Raw genomic sequence first — 15,707 nt, forward strand, 5'->3', positions numbered from 1 at the left:
AAACAAATGAAAGGAGATGAACGTTTCCTATCAAAACACATATTTCTAATCCTGAAGCCACTCGGGTTCCTGAGGGATAGCATTATCACACTGTAATTCAGAGTGGGCTCTGGGCTCTAATCTGCATTGTGAAGTGTATGCAATCGTGCCAGCTTCATGGGCTATAGTGAGAATTAATTAAGACTGCATCAAGTGGGAGTTCAGTTTTAGAATACCAAATGTCCTGTTCCAAGGTTGCCTCACTCCAAGGAGATCCATCCCCTCATATTCGCCTTTGAGCAGCTAGTAGGTGCTGCGCAGAGTGCTCTCTGATGGGGACACGGGAATGAAGAAAGCACCTTTTCCTTTCCTGAAGCTGACTCTGGCCAGGAGTACATAAATAGGTAGTGGAGTGTGCAGTGTGCCAGGAAGAAAGCCAGCCTGGGTGCCGTGGAAACACAGAGGCAACGTGTAGCCCTTAGATCAGAGATGACTTCCTGGAGAAAGTGACTCATAAGCTGAATCCTAGAAATGAGATAAACAAACACAATAGAATACTGTTCTGCTATTTTAAAAAAAGAAGAAGAATGATCCACTGATACATGCACATCAATGACTGTCAAATGCAATATGCCGAGTGAAAGACATGAGATACAAAGTAGATAACTTTGTGACTCCACTTATGATACAGTCTGTGAAAGACAAAATTACAGAGGCAGGAAACAGAGTAAGTGGTTGCAATCGTGCTGGCTTGGGAGAGCGTGGATTGCGATCACAGCAGCAAAGGGATGACTTGGGGAGTGATGTAGCGCTCTGTGTCTTGATTGTGGTGGTTTCGTGACTGTACACATTTGGCAAAAGGGAAGTTGTTATTGTACATACTGTATACACTCGTTAGCAAGGTGAAGAAATCAGGAAAGTTTGATTTATGCCGAGGAGAGCGTAAGAATAAAGATGTTTTTCTGTATGTGTGGAGAAAGCAGAAGAGAGCCTAGAGGGAAAGTGAAAGGTAAGCAGCCATGAACAGTCAACCAAAGGCAAACGGGGGGTGCTAAGGAACCCGAACTGCCAGCCGAAGCCACTGGACAGCCATCAGACAGGAGTCCGGAGAGGGAGGAGGTGAACCTGAGGTCCCCGCCCAGTAGTGGGGTTTACCTGGAGGACTAGACATTTGGGGAAAAGCAGGTATACCCTTTCTTTTGATTATGCATTGGGGATGGTTGGTATTAGTTACATGGAATTATTTCATTCTTTATGGTTCTGAATATTTTTCTCAAAGATGTAAAGATGAACAAAAATAGCCTTTTGATGAGGGATAGATCAAAGTCAACTTCTGGTGCCATAGTAAATCCCATAGACCCAGAGAAAAGGTGGCAAAGTTAAATTTAATCCATTATTCAACCAACATTTATTCAGTATTTGCAGGTGCCAGGCACCATACAAGACTCTGGGAAGACAAAGCCAGTCCTTTCCCACAGAAAGCTCAGAGTCTGGCAAGGGAATAAGACAATGATCTTATTAAGCAGTGCATCCCAAGAAATAACTAATACAGATGTCCTGGGGGTTAGGAAGGAGTCATCCATACTTGAGGGGTGGACAGTAATCTGGCAGCATCCAGAGAGGAAGCCCCATGCAGGCTGGGCCAGGAGCCACAGCGGAGCCTTTCTGGCATATGATTAGATGAGTGCCTTTTAGGCTCAGACACTGCGCAAAGGCAGAGATCTGTGAAAACACACTGCTTGTTTAGAGAACTAGAAGAAGCTCAAACTTGCTAGCATGTAAAGGGCACAGGAGCTCTGGTGAGAAATGAGATGGATGAAGAAAAGAAGAAGAAAATCTCAGAGGGTAGAGTGCAGCATTTTAAGGAATGGGGACTTTGCTCTGAGCTTGATCTTTTTCACTCTGGTGATCCTTTACAACCTGCAGGGCTGGAGTGAAGTGGGGACACACAGCCAAACAAGTACCAATGGGTACAAGAAGTCACCATCTATCATCTGGGGCCTGAGACTAATGAAAATATCTTAATGAAAAAAAATGTCTATCAAATAAAACAGAGACATATGATGGAGTCAACATATTATTGGTTTTGATAAGAATATTAAACATGGTGACCCCTGGGGGATGTGTTGTCCTGTGCTAAGTGCTTTCCCTGGGTGGTGTCTGAGTCTCAAAGAAGTAAAATAATCTATCCAGAAGCCTCAGGAGATTGTGTGTGTGTGTGTGTGTGTGTGTGTGTGTGTGTGTGTGTGAGATTGAGACCCAAGCCAACTGAGCATAGGGGGTTGCTCTTAATCACTAAGCCACTCCCCAGACAAGTGGAGGGTACAAGGACAAGACGTCAAAAAGGTGTTGCTGCTCAACATGCAGCATGGCGGGTGAGATTCAAGTGTACTCTTGATTCAAATGACCCAGAGCAGTTTAGCTGAGTCTTCATTTCCTATTATAATTTGAAGGATGGAAAGATTAACAGTGCAGGTGAAGTGCCTTAGTGCAGAATAGCTCAAAATCAGTATTCCTATATACTCACATACCTCACATCCAACCCTCTTTCCACTACCCCTACCTCAGCCCCAGGTGCCTCAGTACCTACTATTACAGGGGAATGTCCTTGGAAAGATTTGAGAAACTGCAGTGAGAATAGTTCTACTCACTTTGGATTGACAAAGCTATTCTGTCCCCAGCCTTAGGCAAGTAACTTCATCAGCTGGGTTACAATTTCTGCTTTTGTATGAACAGGGTTAAGATTTGCATTTGTGTGTGTGTGGGTGTGTGTGTGTGTGTGTGTGTGTATCTTAACACCAAAATTCTGTGGCTCTAAATGCTCCCTGGTTGCTTTGTCTTGATCCTTTGCTATAAATTTTTGCTACAGAGAGATCAGAGAAAACCCATCTCACCTGTCAATGGCATACACAGTACCCTATATTCACTGCATTATTAAACCACAGGGGTAACTTCAAAGTCTTCTAGGAAAGTTCTTCTTAATTTGATTGAATTCTTCAGTGTCTGTGACTCAAGCTGCTCAACATGGAGTACTTTTTATAGTTCCCTTGACACACTTTGGTAACTTTTGCTTTTGATCTTTTTTTAATAAAGTAAGGCCTTTACTTATCCCTTCCCCATCCAAATCAGGAAGGTATTATGAAGGCCTTAAGACAAATGACACACTAATTGTTATACTATTGCCATCATTATACCTTAAACCTTTTAAAACATTTTCCATCAAAATGGGAAGCAATGTCAATTTGTAAAAATAAGAAACAAACCCATCACTATGCAAAAGTAATCAATGCCCGAATGAGACTGAGCATCCTGTATACCAACACAGAAATGTTTCATGACATATTGTTGCATGAAAAATATCATATTTCAGATCTAGAAACATAGTATGCCAAATATACGGCTAAAGAACATGGAGAATAATTCAGATGTAAAGAATGTGTCTGCAGTTGTGTCCATAGCAGCCTCTGAGGAGGGACAGGGAGCGGGCTGCCAGGGTGCCCATTTGAGAACAAGGGGCCTTCCAAGGGGACAGAAACCTCACCTGTGCTTTAACTTTTACCAGGACAGTGTATCCATGTCTTACTTGTGGGATTACAATTAGACGGCACCATAAAATCTGTAGTGGTTCTTCATAGAACTCTTTTTATAAAGAACATTGATGGCATTAATGTTTTTGAGTCTTTTTTTATTTTTTAACAATTTTTTTTCTATTTTTTAAAATAATACTTGTTCATTATGTAAAATTCAAACATTAAAGGTATAGCTAACACAGAAGGTGAATATCTACCTCCCTCCAAAATATGATGATCTTTGATAATTTGGTGCCTGCATCTCCCAATTTTATCCACTATCTACATAGGTGGTTTAGCAAACTCCTCAGACTGTTCCAAGATTTTTACATCAAAGACATCAAGATGGGAGGAAATAGATTATAAGATTAACTTGGTAAGCCACAAGAAAATCTCACCTGACTATATTTTTCTTTTTAAATATCTTTTTCCAAAGCAGCTGAGCAGCATTTATTTGAATTTTCTGGTAGGAAAAAAAAACTTGCTTGAAAAATCCTGTTATGACATCTCACAGCTTATGTGATTAGAAAAATGTGTTTGGAAATTGCAGAACTTGACAGATAAGAAGCTGGGCTTCCTGCATGTGTGTGTGTGTGTGTGTGTGTGTATGTATGTGTGTGTGTATATATATATATATATATATATCCCTATATGTGTGGATATTTAGATATTTCTCCATATTTCTATATATGAAATATGTAGTATATATTATGTATATTTTGTTTTATATGAAAAATATATTCTATATAATATATAAGCAGAGAGAAAGAGGACCCATTTATTTGGGGCCTACAGATTTTCAAGGAATTTACCAGGTTTCACCTTTGGTTTGAAAGAAAAGTCGACCCTGAACATGAACACCTTCATATCATTGTCTAGTGTTTGTCCCAGAAGATGAGAAAATCATTTCACACCCTCTCTTTCCAAAATATTTTTGTGAGGCGTTCTAACCACCTGGACTTTGCCATAATTCTTGAAGTTTTGTAAAGGGAGAGTGTGGAGCCCCAAAGTCAGTCAGGCGTGGACTGGAATTCCACTTCTGCCTATAATTTGCTGTGTGACCCTGACCTCCTGGAACTCCTGTCTATAATATGCCACATGCCTCAGGGTGGTCATGAGATAAATGTAACATTCAGTACATTGCCAGTCACGCCCATGGCCCATGCTCAATAGCATTAGTTCCTGGCCCCACTTAGATTTTTCCAGAATGCTCTGACCTCAGTTTTTGTGAAAATATTATTTATTAAGAGTGGTTTTATCATATCTGGTCCAGATGGTGATTTTAAGCATCTTCTATGGGGACAAGAGGTTTTTTATATCCCTCATACTGCGACTTTCATATCTGTAAAATAAACATGCTATCTTCTCATCTTGCCACATTCAAAATTTTATTGTGAAGTGCCAAGAGAAAAGATAAGGAGACCAATATTGAACACAGGGAAGGCTACTTCCAGATTGTCATTGTCATTGATAAGTGAATGCACCCTTACTCTATTATACATCAACAATAAGATGGATTATTTGGGCTCCTGCTAAATATGAAGGACTGAAACTCCCGTATCAGTGGTTGAACGTCTCCACTGCATCAAGCAGCTGGTAAAGTTGACCAGAATGCAGATGTCTTATTTCAGATGAAAACATTTTCTGCTGGGGGCTGGGGATGTGGCTCAAGCGGTAGCACGCCCGCCTGGCATGCGTGCGGCCCAGGTTCGATCCTCAGCACCACGTACAAACAAAGATGTTGTGTCTGCCGAAAAAAACTAAAATAAATAAATAAATATTTAAAAAAAAAGAAAACATTTTCTGCTAAGTCCCTTTCCCTCATACCTTCCCATAGCCATAACCAACAAGGAGACAGATCTCAAAAGACCATTCATAGATGAAATCATCAAACCCTGCCTTCCAAACTGTTTTGATCTATAAAAATCAGACTAAAGAATCACAACACTGGCCCTCAAATTCTCCTTTATCGACAAAAATTCTAACTTGTGGGCACAAAATGAAATTTAAAAAAGGAGCAATGTAATAAGATTTTATAAATTAAATTAATTTAAGTAAAGAATTAATTTAATTTAAATTATTTTAAGTAAAGAATTAAATTAAGTAAAGAATTTATCTTTTCTAATAATATATCTCTCAGGCTGAGGCAGGAGGATCACAAGTTCAAGGCCATCCTCAGAAACTTAGTGAGGCCCTAAGCAACTTCATGAGACTGTGTCTTAAAATTAAAAAAAAAATAATAATAAAATCCCTGGGGATGTGGCTCAGTGGATAAGTACCCCTGGGTTCAATCCCTGGTACAAAAAAAAAATCATGTCTTTCATTTATTATGTTAAATGGGTTGTTCTTAATGTGTTCTTGCTTTTATAAAGTGATAGGGCTAGAGAGAATATTTGCATCATTATTTTTGGCATTTGTTAATGGATTTTTCATGGCTTTTAAGCAATTTTTTAAAAATTGTACCTTATGACAGTCCCCCAAGCCCTCTGATATTTTCCTTTTTAACTATCTCATGGACCCCACAAACCTGGGCACTACCAACCCCGGTGGACAAGGTATTCTCTAAGCTCCACTCCAGCCACAATACTCTAGCAATCTTGGAAGAAACAACTGAAAGCGTTGAGTTCCCCTTATCGATTAGAACTCGTGGTTAACTATCTACAGAAGTAGAGCTGCACTGAGGTAGTGAATACACAGGAAACCCAAGCTCCTAAAAATAATTTTGAGGTGGCTGTGTGTGCTATTAGAGTCCTGCAGATTGCATCTGTGCCATTTAGGAAGGTGGGTGAGGCCCTGGAAATCTAACCCAGACAGGGAAGCACCAGAGCCAGTTCTGATTCTCATTCATTTTTATTGGGAGGTTCATTTCATCCATTTGTTACCCAAACCCTCAATGAGATTAGGACAGCAGCACAATGCACACCGCTTGGCATTTCAAGTGTGTCATCCTGGCTGTCCTCTCAGTGGTCCTTGGGACCAGTTAACAATTCCCCTTCTCTTCCCCTGGGACCCTGCTATCCCAAGGAGACCCCCTTCCTCATGTAGCTAGAGAGCCATAGGTCCCTATGACTTCAGATCCAGAAGGCATCTCAGAGGTCATTCCGACCCAACCACTTATCCAAGAATACTTAGTCAGCTTTCCCTTACTGTAACAATCTACCTGAAATAATTAACCTATGAAGAGAAAATAGTTATGTCGACACACAGTGTGAGGAGTCTCAGACCCTGATTGACTGGACTCACTGTTTTGGGGCCTGTGGCAAGGCAACGTACCATGGCAGGGAGCATGTGGAAGAGCAAGCTCTTTACTTCATGGCAGTTGGGAAGTGGTGGATCCCTTCAAGGGTGTAGCCACCCCTCCCCCACCCCCAGTGGCTGGAAGATATCCCATCAGGCCCCACCTCTTTAAGTCCCCAGCACCTCCCAACACCATCAAGCTGGGAACTAGGCCTTTAACACACACATGAGCCTTGGGGGTACATTTCAGACCCAAACAACAGCAATAAAAGAACTACATTTTAATGGTGGATACCCTTGGCCCCAAGATGCAGCCTACCTAACCCTCCTTCCACCTTTCCCCAGGCTTTCTGAAGAACTGATACTTCTGCTGACACAGCCCTCTCCCTCTCACTCTGTTCCTTTCAGGAGCATCACTGCCTCCGCATTAAAATCCTGGGAGATTGCTACTACTGTGTTTCTGGACTTCCTGAGCCCCGCCAGGACCATGCCCACTGCTGTGTTGAAATGGGACTCAGCATGATTAAAACCATCAGGTAACTTGTGATTCCCTCCATATTACCCAGCCCTTCAATGTGCATAGTGAGAAAGATGCATTACCCCATCTGTCCTTTGCAGTATTTGATGGTATATGGTGAAAACCAGAGCCCTTCGACTTCTCTCTCAAAAACTACACACTAATTAGTTCTCCTCTGTGAACCCAATGGATCTGCTAGCTTTACTATTTTCTAACTAAATTTCACTTTCAATTAATTGTGCCACAAGTTTGTATCATAGGTGTTCTTGTGGAGATAAAGGAACAAGATGAACATAGCCTTTGCCTTCAGAAAGGTTAATGCATAGTGGAGTTATTAGAAATGTATAATTTCAATTCAGAACAATAAGCTGTGTGACAAAGTCCAGGTGCTTAAGGGAAATAGAAGAGGAGCAGCTAATTCAATCTGGTATGTTGGAGAAGGCTTGCAGGGTAGAGATGTCTAAACTGTTTCTTAAAATGTGGATAGATAGCAGCAGGATCCTGAGGATAGATATGGTAGAGTGGAGAGCTAGACATGTGAGGAAATCAGGATATGTTGCAATGGCAGCTGGTGAGGCCTGAGGTGGAAAGAGGGTGACAGATGGACAGTAGTCTGGGAACAGCCAGAGCCTACAGGACCCATCAGCAATGTTAAGAGTTTGCATTTTATCTTAAAGCCAATGTGAAATTATAAGGAGAAATCAGGATTGTCCATGGATTATCTACAGGATTGTCTTAAGATCATATGTCTCAAGACCAAGTAGATAGGTGAATATAGAGGCTTCAAGTGTCCACTCTACCATGTCCCTCTCTTGTGTAGACATGTGGAGTTACTTTTCTTAAGGACTGTGGAGAGAACAGCTTTCAGGTTCCAACTCAAAGTTCTTTTTGGTCATCCTTTGGTAAATGGAAAAGGCTGCACATGATCTTAACTGTTCATCTGGGCACTTGATAGCGCTTCCCAAACAACAAGGATGAATTGTGATAATGTTCTAACTGATTTCAAGAGAGGCAACGGGACTGACACCAAGAAGACAGGAGATTTTTATAACTAAGTAGGTGTGTGAATCTTACTCAATCTGTGGGTAGCTTTGTGGAAAGGTTTGTTGAGCTGCACCATGAGTCAGGTATTGTGTTATGCCCTGGAAATGCAGTCATAAGCTCATTTTCCAGGGATCTTTGCCTATTAGAGACCATAGGGAGATTGGATCTATTGATTGCTTGGATTTATTGCCTATAAAATGAAAAAATAAGACCAAACATCTCCAAAATCGCTATCACTTCTGAAATGCTGTGATTTGTAACAACATAAAAATCTCATTTAAGTAGTTAAACTTTCTACAGACTTTCTACACCAGTTTGTATCTTGACCTTAAGAAGGAGAAATGAGAGATGACTTTGCAAAAGAAATGAACATCTAACATCAAAAATCTTTAAGATCCTTAGAGTATGATCACTTCTCTTTCTACAGAGGACCTTATTCCTCTGGACTATTTTATGTCCTTTCTGGAATTTGGGGGATTGGAAAGAAAAGTGAAATTTGGATAGATTGAAATAATTCAAGGACATCTTTTTTGTTAGTTTATTAAGTGTTGCTTTTCTATCCTTGGGATAAGACAATTTGGTAGTTTATTTTTTAACTATATGAGTCAGAGTCTATTAATACCCAAACAACTCCTTGATTATAATGTAGGAAACTTGAGGTCCAGCATTAATTTTTCTAGTTAGCAAGAAAGGATAGCACAGAGAAACTACCAGGATTTCTGATTTTCGTCAAGCCTTGGTTATAATTGGCTCAGACTTCTAGAGTTTTATTGTCAAGGGATGCAGTTGGAGGTATAGCTGGTGGACAATATTTGCACATTAAGGGGTGCAAAAGAGAATCCCAGCTACATAATTTTATCAAAAATTTTATAATTTTAACCAACTGTCACTTACACAAGTTGTAATTTTTTTATTCAGCTCAAAAGTACTTTTCCCATTTGGAAAAAAGCTTGATAGAAGTTATAAAGTCTAGGACCATCATAATATTATGTTGCAAATATTAAAATGTAATGATAATAAACTATTTATTTAGTAGGTTTTCTGGATCTTATGGTCACTTTATTTCTTTGTTGTCAGAACCAAAACCCAGTTTAAGGTATTTTCTACACATTTTCTGAGACTCTGTTTCACTTTCTGGCATTTCTTTAGAGAATTAGGATCCTAGCATCAATTCCCAGAGTCCAGAAAGACAATGAGGGGCTGGTGCTGTGAGGCTGAAATATGGCATTTGGATCTTTTATCACTAGACCTCATCAATTTAAATAATTGCTTTGTTTGGGTAAGAATTACAATTTTTACACCAACACTAAAAATGATCCTGGCCTTTTACTCATTGATCAGTCCAAATATGTGGTAGAAAATTTCCTCCAATCACAGACACATCAGAAAATTGTGCCAACCTTAGAAAACATTATGATTAGTTACTCCTACTTAGAGCATCATCAGACTTCAAGGCAAATGAGGAGGGGCAGAAGAAGATGGAGAGTAGAACTCTTCAGAAATCATGCATCCATAGAAACATCAATTTGGAATGTGTTAACTCCTTATATCCTCACAATTCCACACATCAACAGACCTTCTCCAGAACTGAGGGACCCAGGAGATAGATGATAATACCTGGTAGTAACACAATAATAAGAAATGATGCACTGGAAAGGGTATGAAGAACAGTTTTTAATTACTTGCATTAACTCTCCCATAGGGTCAGGCAACAAATTATGGAGAGAAACTGGTTGGGAGATATTTTTGTAACAATTGAGAGGGTGAGAAGGGAGAACCTGAAATAGGGCCGTAGCTAAAAAATAGATGGGAAAGGATGGCGATGCTCCTAAGCTGTGACCTGATCCGTCATCCAAGAGACAATATGCAACCTAGAAATTTTAGTTAAATCAAACATTTATTATGACATTGACCTTACTTTTCAGCTGACAATACTTTGAGAATCTTGGTCAAGGGTCCACTTTCTTAAAGGTACAGTTTGTTGCTGGATGTGATCATGGCGAATTGTCCCTGAAGGAATGAATGCTGTCATCACTGCATGAAGTGATTTAAGGGGACACACAGTGTGAAGCAGGGAACCCCTGACCTGCAGCAGTAGACCCAGGCTGTTTCCTGTGTCTCCCTGGTATTAAGCATGGGTTGTGGATGGGTGGCTTAATGTAGAGCCTCCGTGACTGCTTCTGTAAAATGGAGGCATGAGACCCCAATTTCAGAGTGTCCCTTTGGAAATCCAAATAGGTAATGTGCATATAATCATCATAGAAGTATTTTAATAGGAATCTTTCTAGTAGGGCCAAGTTTGGCTACTGGAAAATTTGACTTAGTTAAGCCACAGAAATGTATTTCTTTATCATGCCTTCTTTTCTGTGCTACTCAAATAATGATAGTATCTTGAGTTTATTGAACACTTACTATTTGCCAAGCACTGAGCTAAATGTTGTGAATGTATTAACTCCTTATATCCTCACAATTCTAGAAGATGGGCAAAGGTAGTAGGCAAAATATTGATATAATAAGTATGACTAACACATGGATTAAGCAGAATGGCCAAGAGCTTCTAATCAAAATGCATGTTGGCTATCCACAGCCAAAACAGCTATACAGGTGCATCCTGACTAATAGAAACTCTAGAAAGAATTTACCTGTGAGGAAACAAGAGCTCGCAGAGGTCTTGTAATTGCCTATAATTGCAGTGGCAGTCAGTGGCAGCATGAGAGCTGCCAATTTGGAACTGAAGCCATGTATCTTAATCATTATAGTATTCCTCCTCCTAGCTCTGGATTTATGCAATTGCTCCTAATGCTGGAAATCAATACCCATCAATCAATACCCAAAGGATCCACGTACAGCTTAGAAGACTCCACATGCAACCCTAAAGAAATTAGCAGAACTGATATTGACAGAGCAGAAAGTCAGTAAACATCCAAGAATAACAAGATAATAAGCCCCAATCAAAAGAACTGCAGAGAAAATTCATTCCACTAAAAATACTTGATTTTAGAAACATGATATTAGCTAAATGAAAGACAAAAAAGAGAGTGCATGTAACTTTCTTTCTAATGAAGGATTTAATGCCATCTCATGCATGTCTTTTCATAAATCAAATTAATTAAGAGAGGCTTAGGTAATAGTCTCTATTACATAGATTGAAAAGTGACTCCAGGTGGCCTCTCTTCACACACCCGGGGTCTATTTCGGGGAGTCTTGATAGCTGAGAAAATGCCAGAGCTGGCACTCTGCTCTGTTGTATGCAATATCTTTATTAATGATGTATAAAAAGTGTCCTGGATGAATCTAAATGAAAATTGTGTCCTTAATGAATCTAAATGAAAATTATGGAGCTGAGTCTTTCCAGTGCAATTTCTAAAAAGTCACAACGATGACACCTGAATGCCAAGTAGGGACTGGCTTTTCCCCAGCAGTTAATTAGAACTAAGGCCCTAAGCTCCGTGGGTCAGTTGCCCTGGCCAGCACAGTGGCAGGACAGGAACCAGAAGACAGGCATGGTCTTGCTTTCCTGGCCTGAGGCCAGAAAGCTCTTGCCGCCTCTTGGCCCCTTCCTTTCCCCTTCTCTCTCTTGCTTGTACTTATTCTTTCTTTTTCTCTCCCTCTCCCTTCCTTCCCTTCCTCTCCTTCTCTTTCTTCTGTCTCTCTTGTCTCTATTTACCTTTCTCTCTCTTTCTCTCTACAGCCCCCTTTCTCATCCTATTCCAAAATGTCACCAAATACAGCATTCCTAAGTTTGAACTCCTTAAAGATGCATCCATCAAAGCAGTTTCCAGCCTATTTATTAATAAGAGGCAATAAAGTTCATGTTCATTGAATGGTCACATTATCAAGGACTATGCCAGATAATGTTCCTGGCATACTTCGCTTAATATTATCAAGTTTGGAAGGAAAAACTATCATTTTTTTCTCAGTTTTCATATGAAACAGGAACTCTGATAGGATTAAAAAAACAAACTTATGATCAATGACACGCAGCTTGTAAGTGGTAGACACAGGCCCTGCCTTGCTCCTCTGATTCTATAAAATGTCCTAAGATAAAGAAATTGTTAGATAAAATCCGGCATGTCTTAAAAAAAAAATAGGTTACCAGCAGACATCAGAGTTCACATTCAATGGCACAAGGACATGGTTGTGAATTTAAAGACACATACATGGTAGAATATATACCCATACATTTAGGGAAGGTTGTTTTTTTTTTTTTTTTTTTGATCTACAAAGGGAGAAAGGCATCGAGCTTTGTGATAAAAAAAAAAAAATGGATGGTTTTTAATTCTCTTTATTCTTTTCTAAATTTTCAGAATTAATCATGTATAGATGACATAAATGAAAAAGAAAATGTTATTTCAAAAAAGAAAAAAACAGGAAGAGATGTGCAGGAGGATGTGTTAGTGTTCTCAAGCAACAGAATAAGCAGGGTGTGTGTGTGTATAAATAGTCATAATGACAAGTTGTTCGTCAACAAAGAAATACCTCTAAAACTTGGACCCCTAAGATTGTATCACCTAGTGGCATAGCCAAGCACACCATATGACATTCACATGATAATGAAGTTGCCTAATGGTGCATTCCTCAGAACATATCCCCATCATTAAGTGATGCCTGCCTGTAGAGGTAAATCTATTTTAAGAAATCAGTTCTTGTGATTGGTGATGCTGCAAAGTTCAAAAGGTACAGGCCAGAAATTCCATCTTCCCTGGAGGGCACCAGTATTTTTCATCTGTAGGTCCTCAAGTGATTGGGTGAGGCTCACTCACACTGTGGAGGATAATCTCTTTCATATCAGATTTAAATGTTCATCTCACCTAAAAAATACCTTCACAGCAAAATCTAGACTAGTATTTAACCAAATAGCTGGATATCATGGCCTAGCCAAGTTGACACATAAAATTAACCATAACAGTTCTTCCCTCCCTCGGGCAATGTCTACAAAAGTGCAGGGTTAGAGCACATGGAGATGAGTTTGGGCAGCTGTCAAAATCATTTTCACTTCATTGGCTATGTGGGGACTTTTGGAGGTTTGTGAGTAGAGGACTCCAGCATGACTGGGATTGTCTTTTCTTTTAAAAGCCAAGAGCCCCACCTTTGATGGAACTGGATTCCATTAATGACCTTGAACTTGTGTGGACTTTCACTCTAAGGCTCCTCCCCGTGTACCTGGAACACTCAGTCTGCTCCTCACTCTTCTCATGAGACCTCGACCTCACACACTCAGTGATGTCTCTGTTGAGAGGTCGTGTGGCAAAGGACGCACTTAGGATTCAGAACTTAGGAGAACTTGGTTCACATTCTAGTTCCATAAATCCTTCACAGGTTGTGTCTCAGTTTCCTCCTCTGAAATATGGGAATAATTACATGGCAGGCCAGTCCACAAGGGCTACGTTTGAATATGAAACTTGATGTGACTTTAGCTCACAGCCCCACCAGAAACAAGCAGGGCAGAGAGGAGCCAGGCAATGGACACAGGAAGTGGGCAGGGCCTGTGCTGTCCACCTCTGTTCCATGGTCTCTGCTGTCCACGCAGAGGGAGACACCCTCTAAGCTTTAAAAAATGATGGATGGACTGAGGCCAGCTCTTTTCGGTTCACATGAGCCAATTATAAAACTTCCAAGAATTTTAGCAAACCTGTGGATGTCAAGTTGGAGGCTTGAAATCAGGCAGGAAGGGCGTGTTTTCACCACAGTAGTAGACATACATGAAAATCTTTCTTCTCCAGAAAGACAGGTGTGAGATATTTAGCAACACAATACTCACCACCGCCTGAGCTCGCACTCACTTTTCTGTGGGGTGGGGAGGAGGCCACATTAGCACTCAGAGACAAACCCTATTATATATAAGGAAATGCTTGTTGACATTAGAGCCATATTCTAGCTCCTTCTGCATCCATGTGCCTAAAGCTGGCCTGGACATAGCCCATTGCAACCTACATTATCTTGTGTATGTTCACACGTGTGTTAGATTAACAATACATGTAAATGTATTTTTAATAATAGTAAATCTTTGCCCAGGACCCCCACACTCTGTATGAGATCCAGGAACCATTGTGTACCTGGTCATTCTAGGAACCAGTAAGAGGCCAAGATGAAGATTAGGGTGAAATCGACTTCCCAGTTAAGATGTGAAATACCGGCATTGCCCGGGGAGTCTTGTTTAAACTGGGAGGTCTCTTTGCAGAAGACCCACGAGATTCATGTGCGGAGCATAGATTGTAGATTGTGATATGCACTCTCCATAACATTGAGTCCAAACTGTCTAATGGAAGAGTCTGATTTTGGTTCTTTGAGACAATGATATGCAAAATTTTTGTTCCAACTCATTACAATAATTTTTCAAGTTACATCCCTCATGTAGTTTTAAGTTAACATCTACATTTTTTATCATAAAATCATGCTCATTTTATTGATAGGAAGCAAAAGCCCTCACATGCTCACACTACTGCCCAAGCGTCCCCACTGCCATTTCAAAACATCCATATCCAAAACATCCCAGTGCCTTGACCAGGCTCAACAAGGAAAGGCTGACTTGGTGCATGGCTGTCCCCACTTGGTCCCTCTGTTCCTCCAAGATTTGGAGCCACTGCACCTCAAGAGCACCAAGGGATGGGGGTGGGGGGTGGGGCTGGACCTTGCTCTCACTTCTCTCTCACTGGTTACACCTGTTTGGGGGTAGAAATGCCTCCTGCCCTGTTACTGTCTTCACCCAGAAGCTTAGGGTCTGGCATCATGAGCACACACAGAGCCCCCTTACTTGTGTGACCTTGGACAAGTGACTTAACCTCTCAAAGTTCCAGCTTCCTTAGCTGTAAAATGAGAATAAAGCGTCCAGTTTTAGCTCCATGAATATACAAGACGGCTTGTCTATTTGGTTCTCAGCTTATGACAACAGAGATCTTTTGTTGAGTGGGTGGGTGGGTGAGCTGCATATGTAGACAGGGGATTGTGAGGAAGAGACAAGATGATGAAGGTGCAAGGCCCCCCTGAGAGAGGATAATAAACAGAACCCATTTCCTTGGCTGTAAAATGGAAATATAGGACACAGGCGTCTACTTTTCCAATTCACCATGGCTGTGAAAACGAGACCCTGAAGCACTTTGTGAAATTGTGACTTCTCTGTTAGAGTAAGAAAGACTCGGTGGCTTTCAACTTGTGAAGAAGCAGATGAGCCTGGTTTTGTAAGGCCGACTCTGATGTGGAAGTGCAATAGAGGCCACAGAGTGGATCAGGGTTGATGGTGCCCTCTGGCTGGGAGGCCACCACTGACAGCCTCTGTGACTCCTAAAAAGCCTGCAGCAAACTCAGGCAGTCTATAGAAGGAGCCTAAGATAAGCTGGCGTTTGAGATTAAGCTGTAAAGAC

The 15,707-nt window shown here is 40.7% G+C and overlaps 1 protein-coding gene across 1 annotated transcript in view; it reads left to right on the plus strand.

Moving 5' to 3' along the window:
• The window catches only part of Adcy8 (adenylate cyclase 8), a 216,858-nt gene that overhangs the window by 87,238 nt on the left and 113,913 nt on the right, over positions 1 to 15,707 (plus strand). The window contains exon 5 of the mRNA XM_027947608.2: positions 7,194 to 7,321. Within this exon, the coding sequence (XP_027803409.1) occupies positions 7,194 to 7,321 (128 nt within the window). The remainder of the gene's footprint in view (positions 1 to 7,193; positions 7,322 to 15,707) is intronic.

This window comes from Marmota flaviventris, chromosome 15 (genome assembly GCF_047511675.1).
Source record: "Marmota flaviventris isolate mMarFla1 chromosome 15, mMarFla1.hap1, whole genome shotgun sequence".
Lineage (NCBI taxonomy): Eukaryota > Metazoa > Chordata > Mammalia > Rodentia > Sciuridae > Marmota > Marmota flaviventris.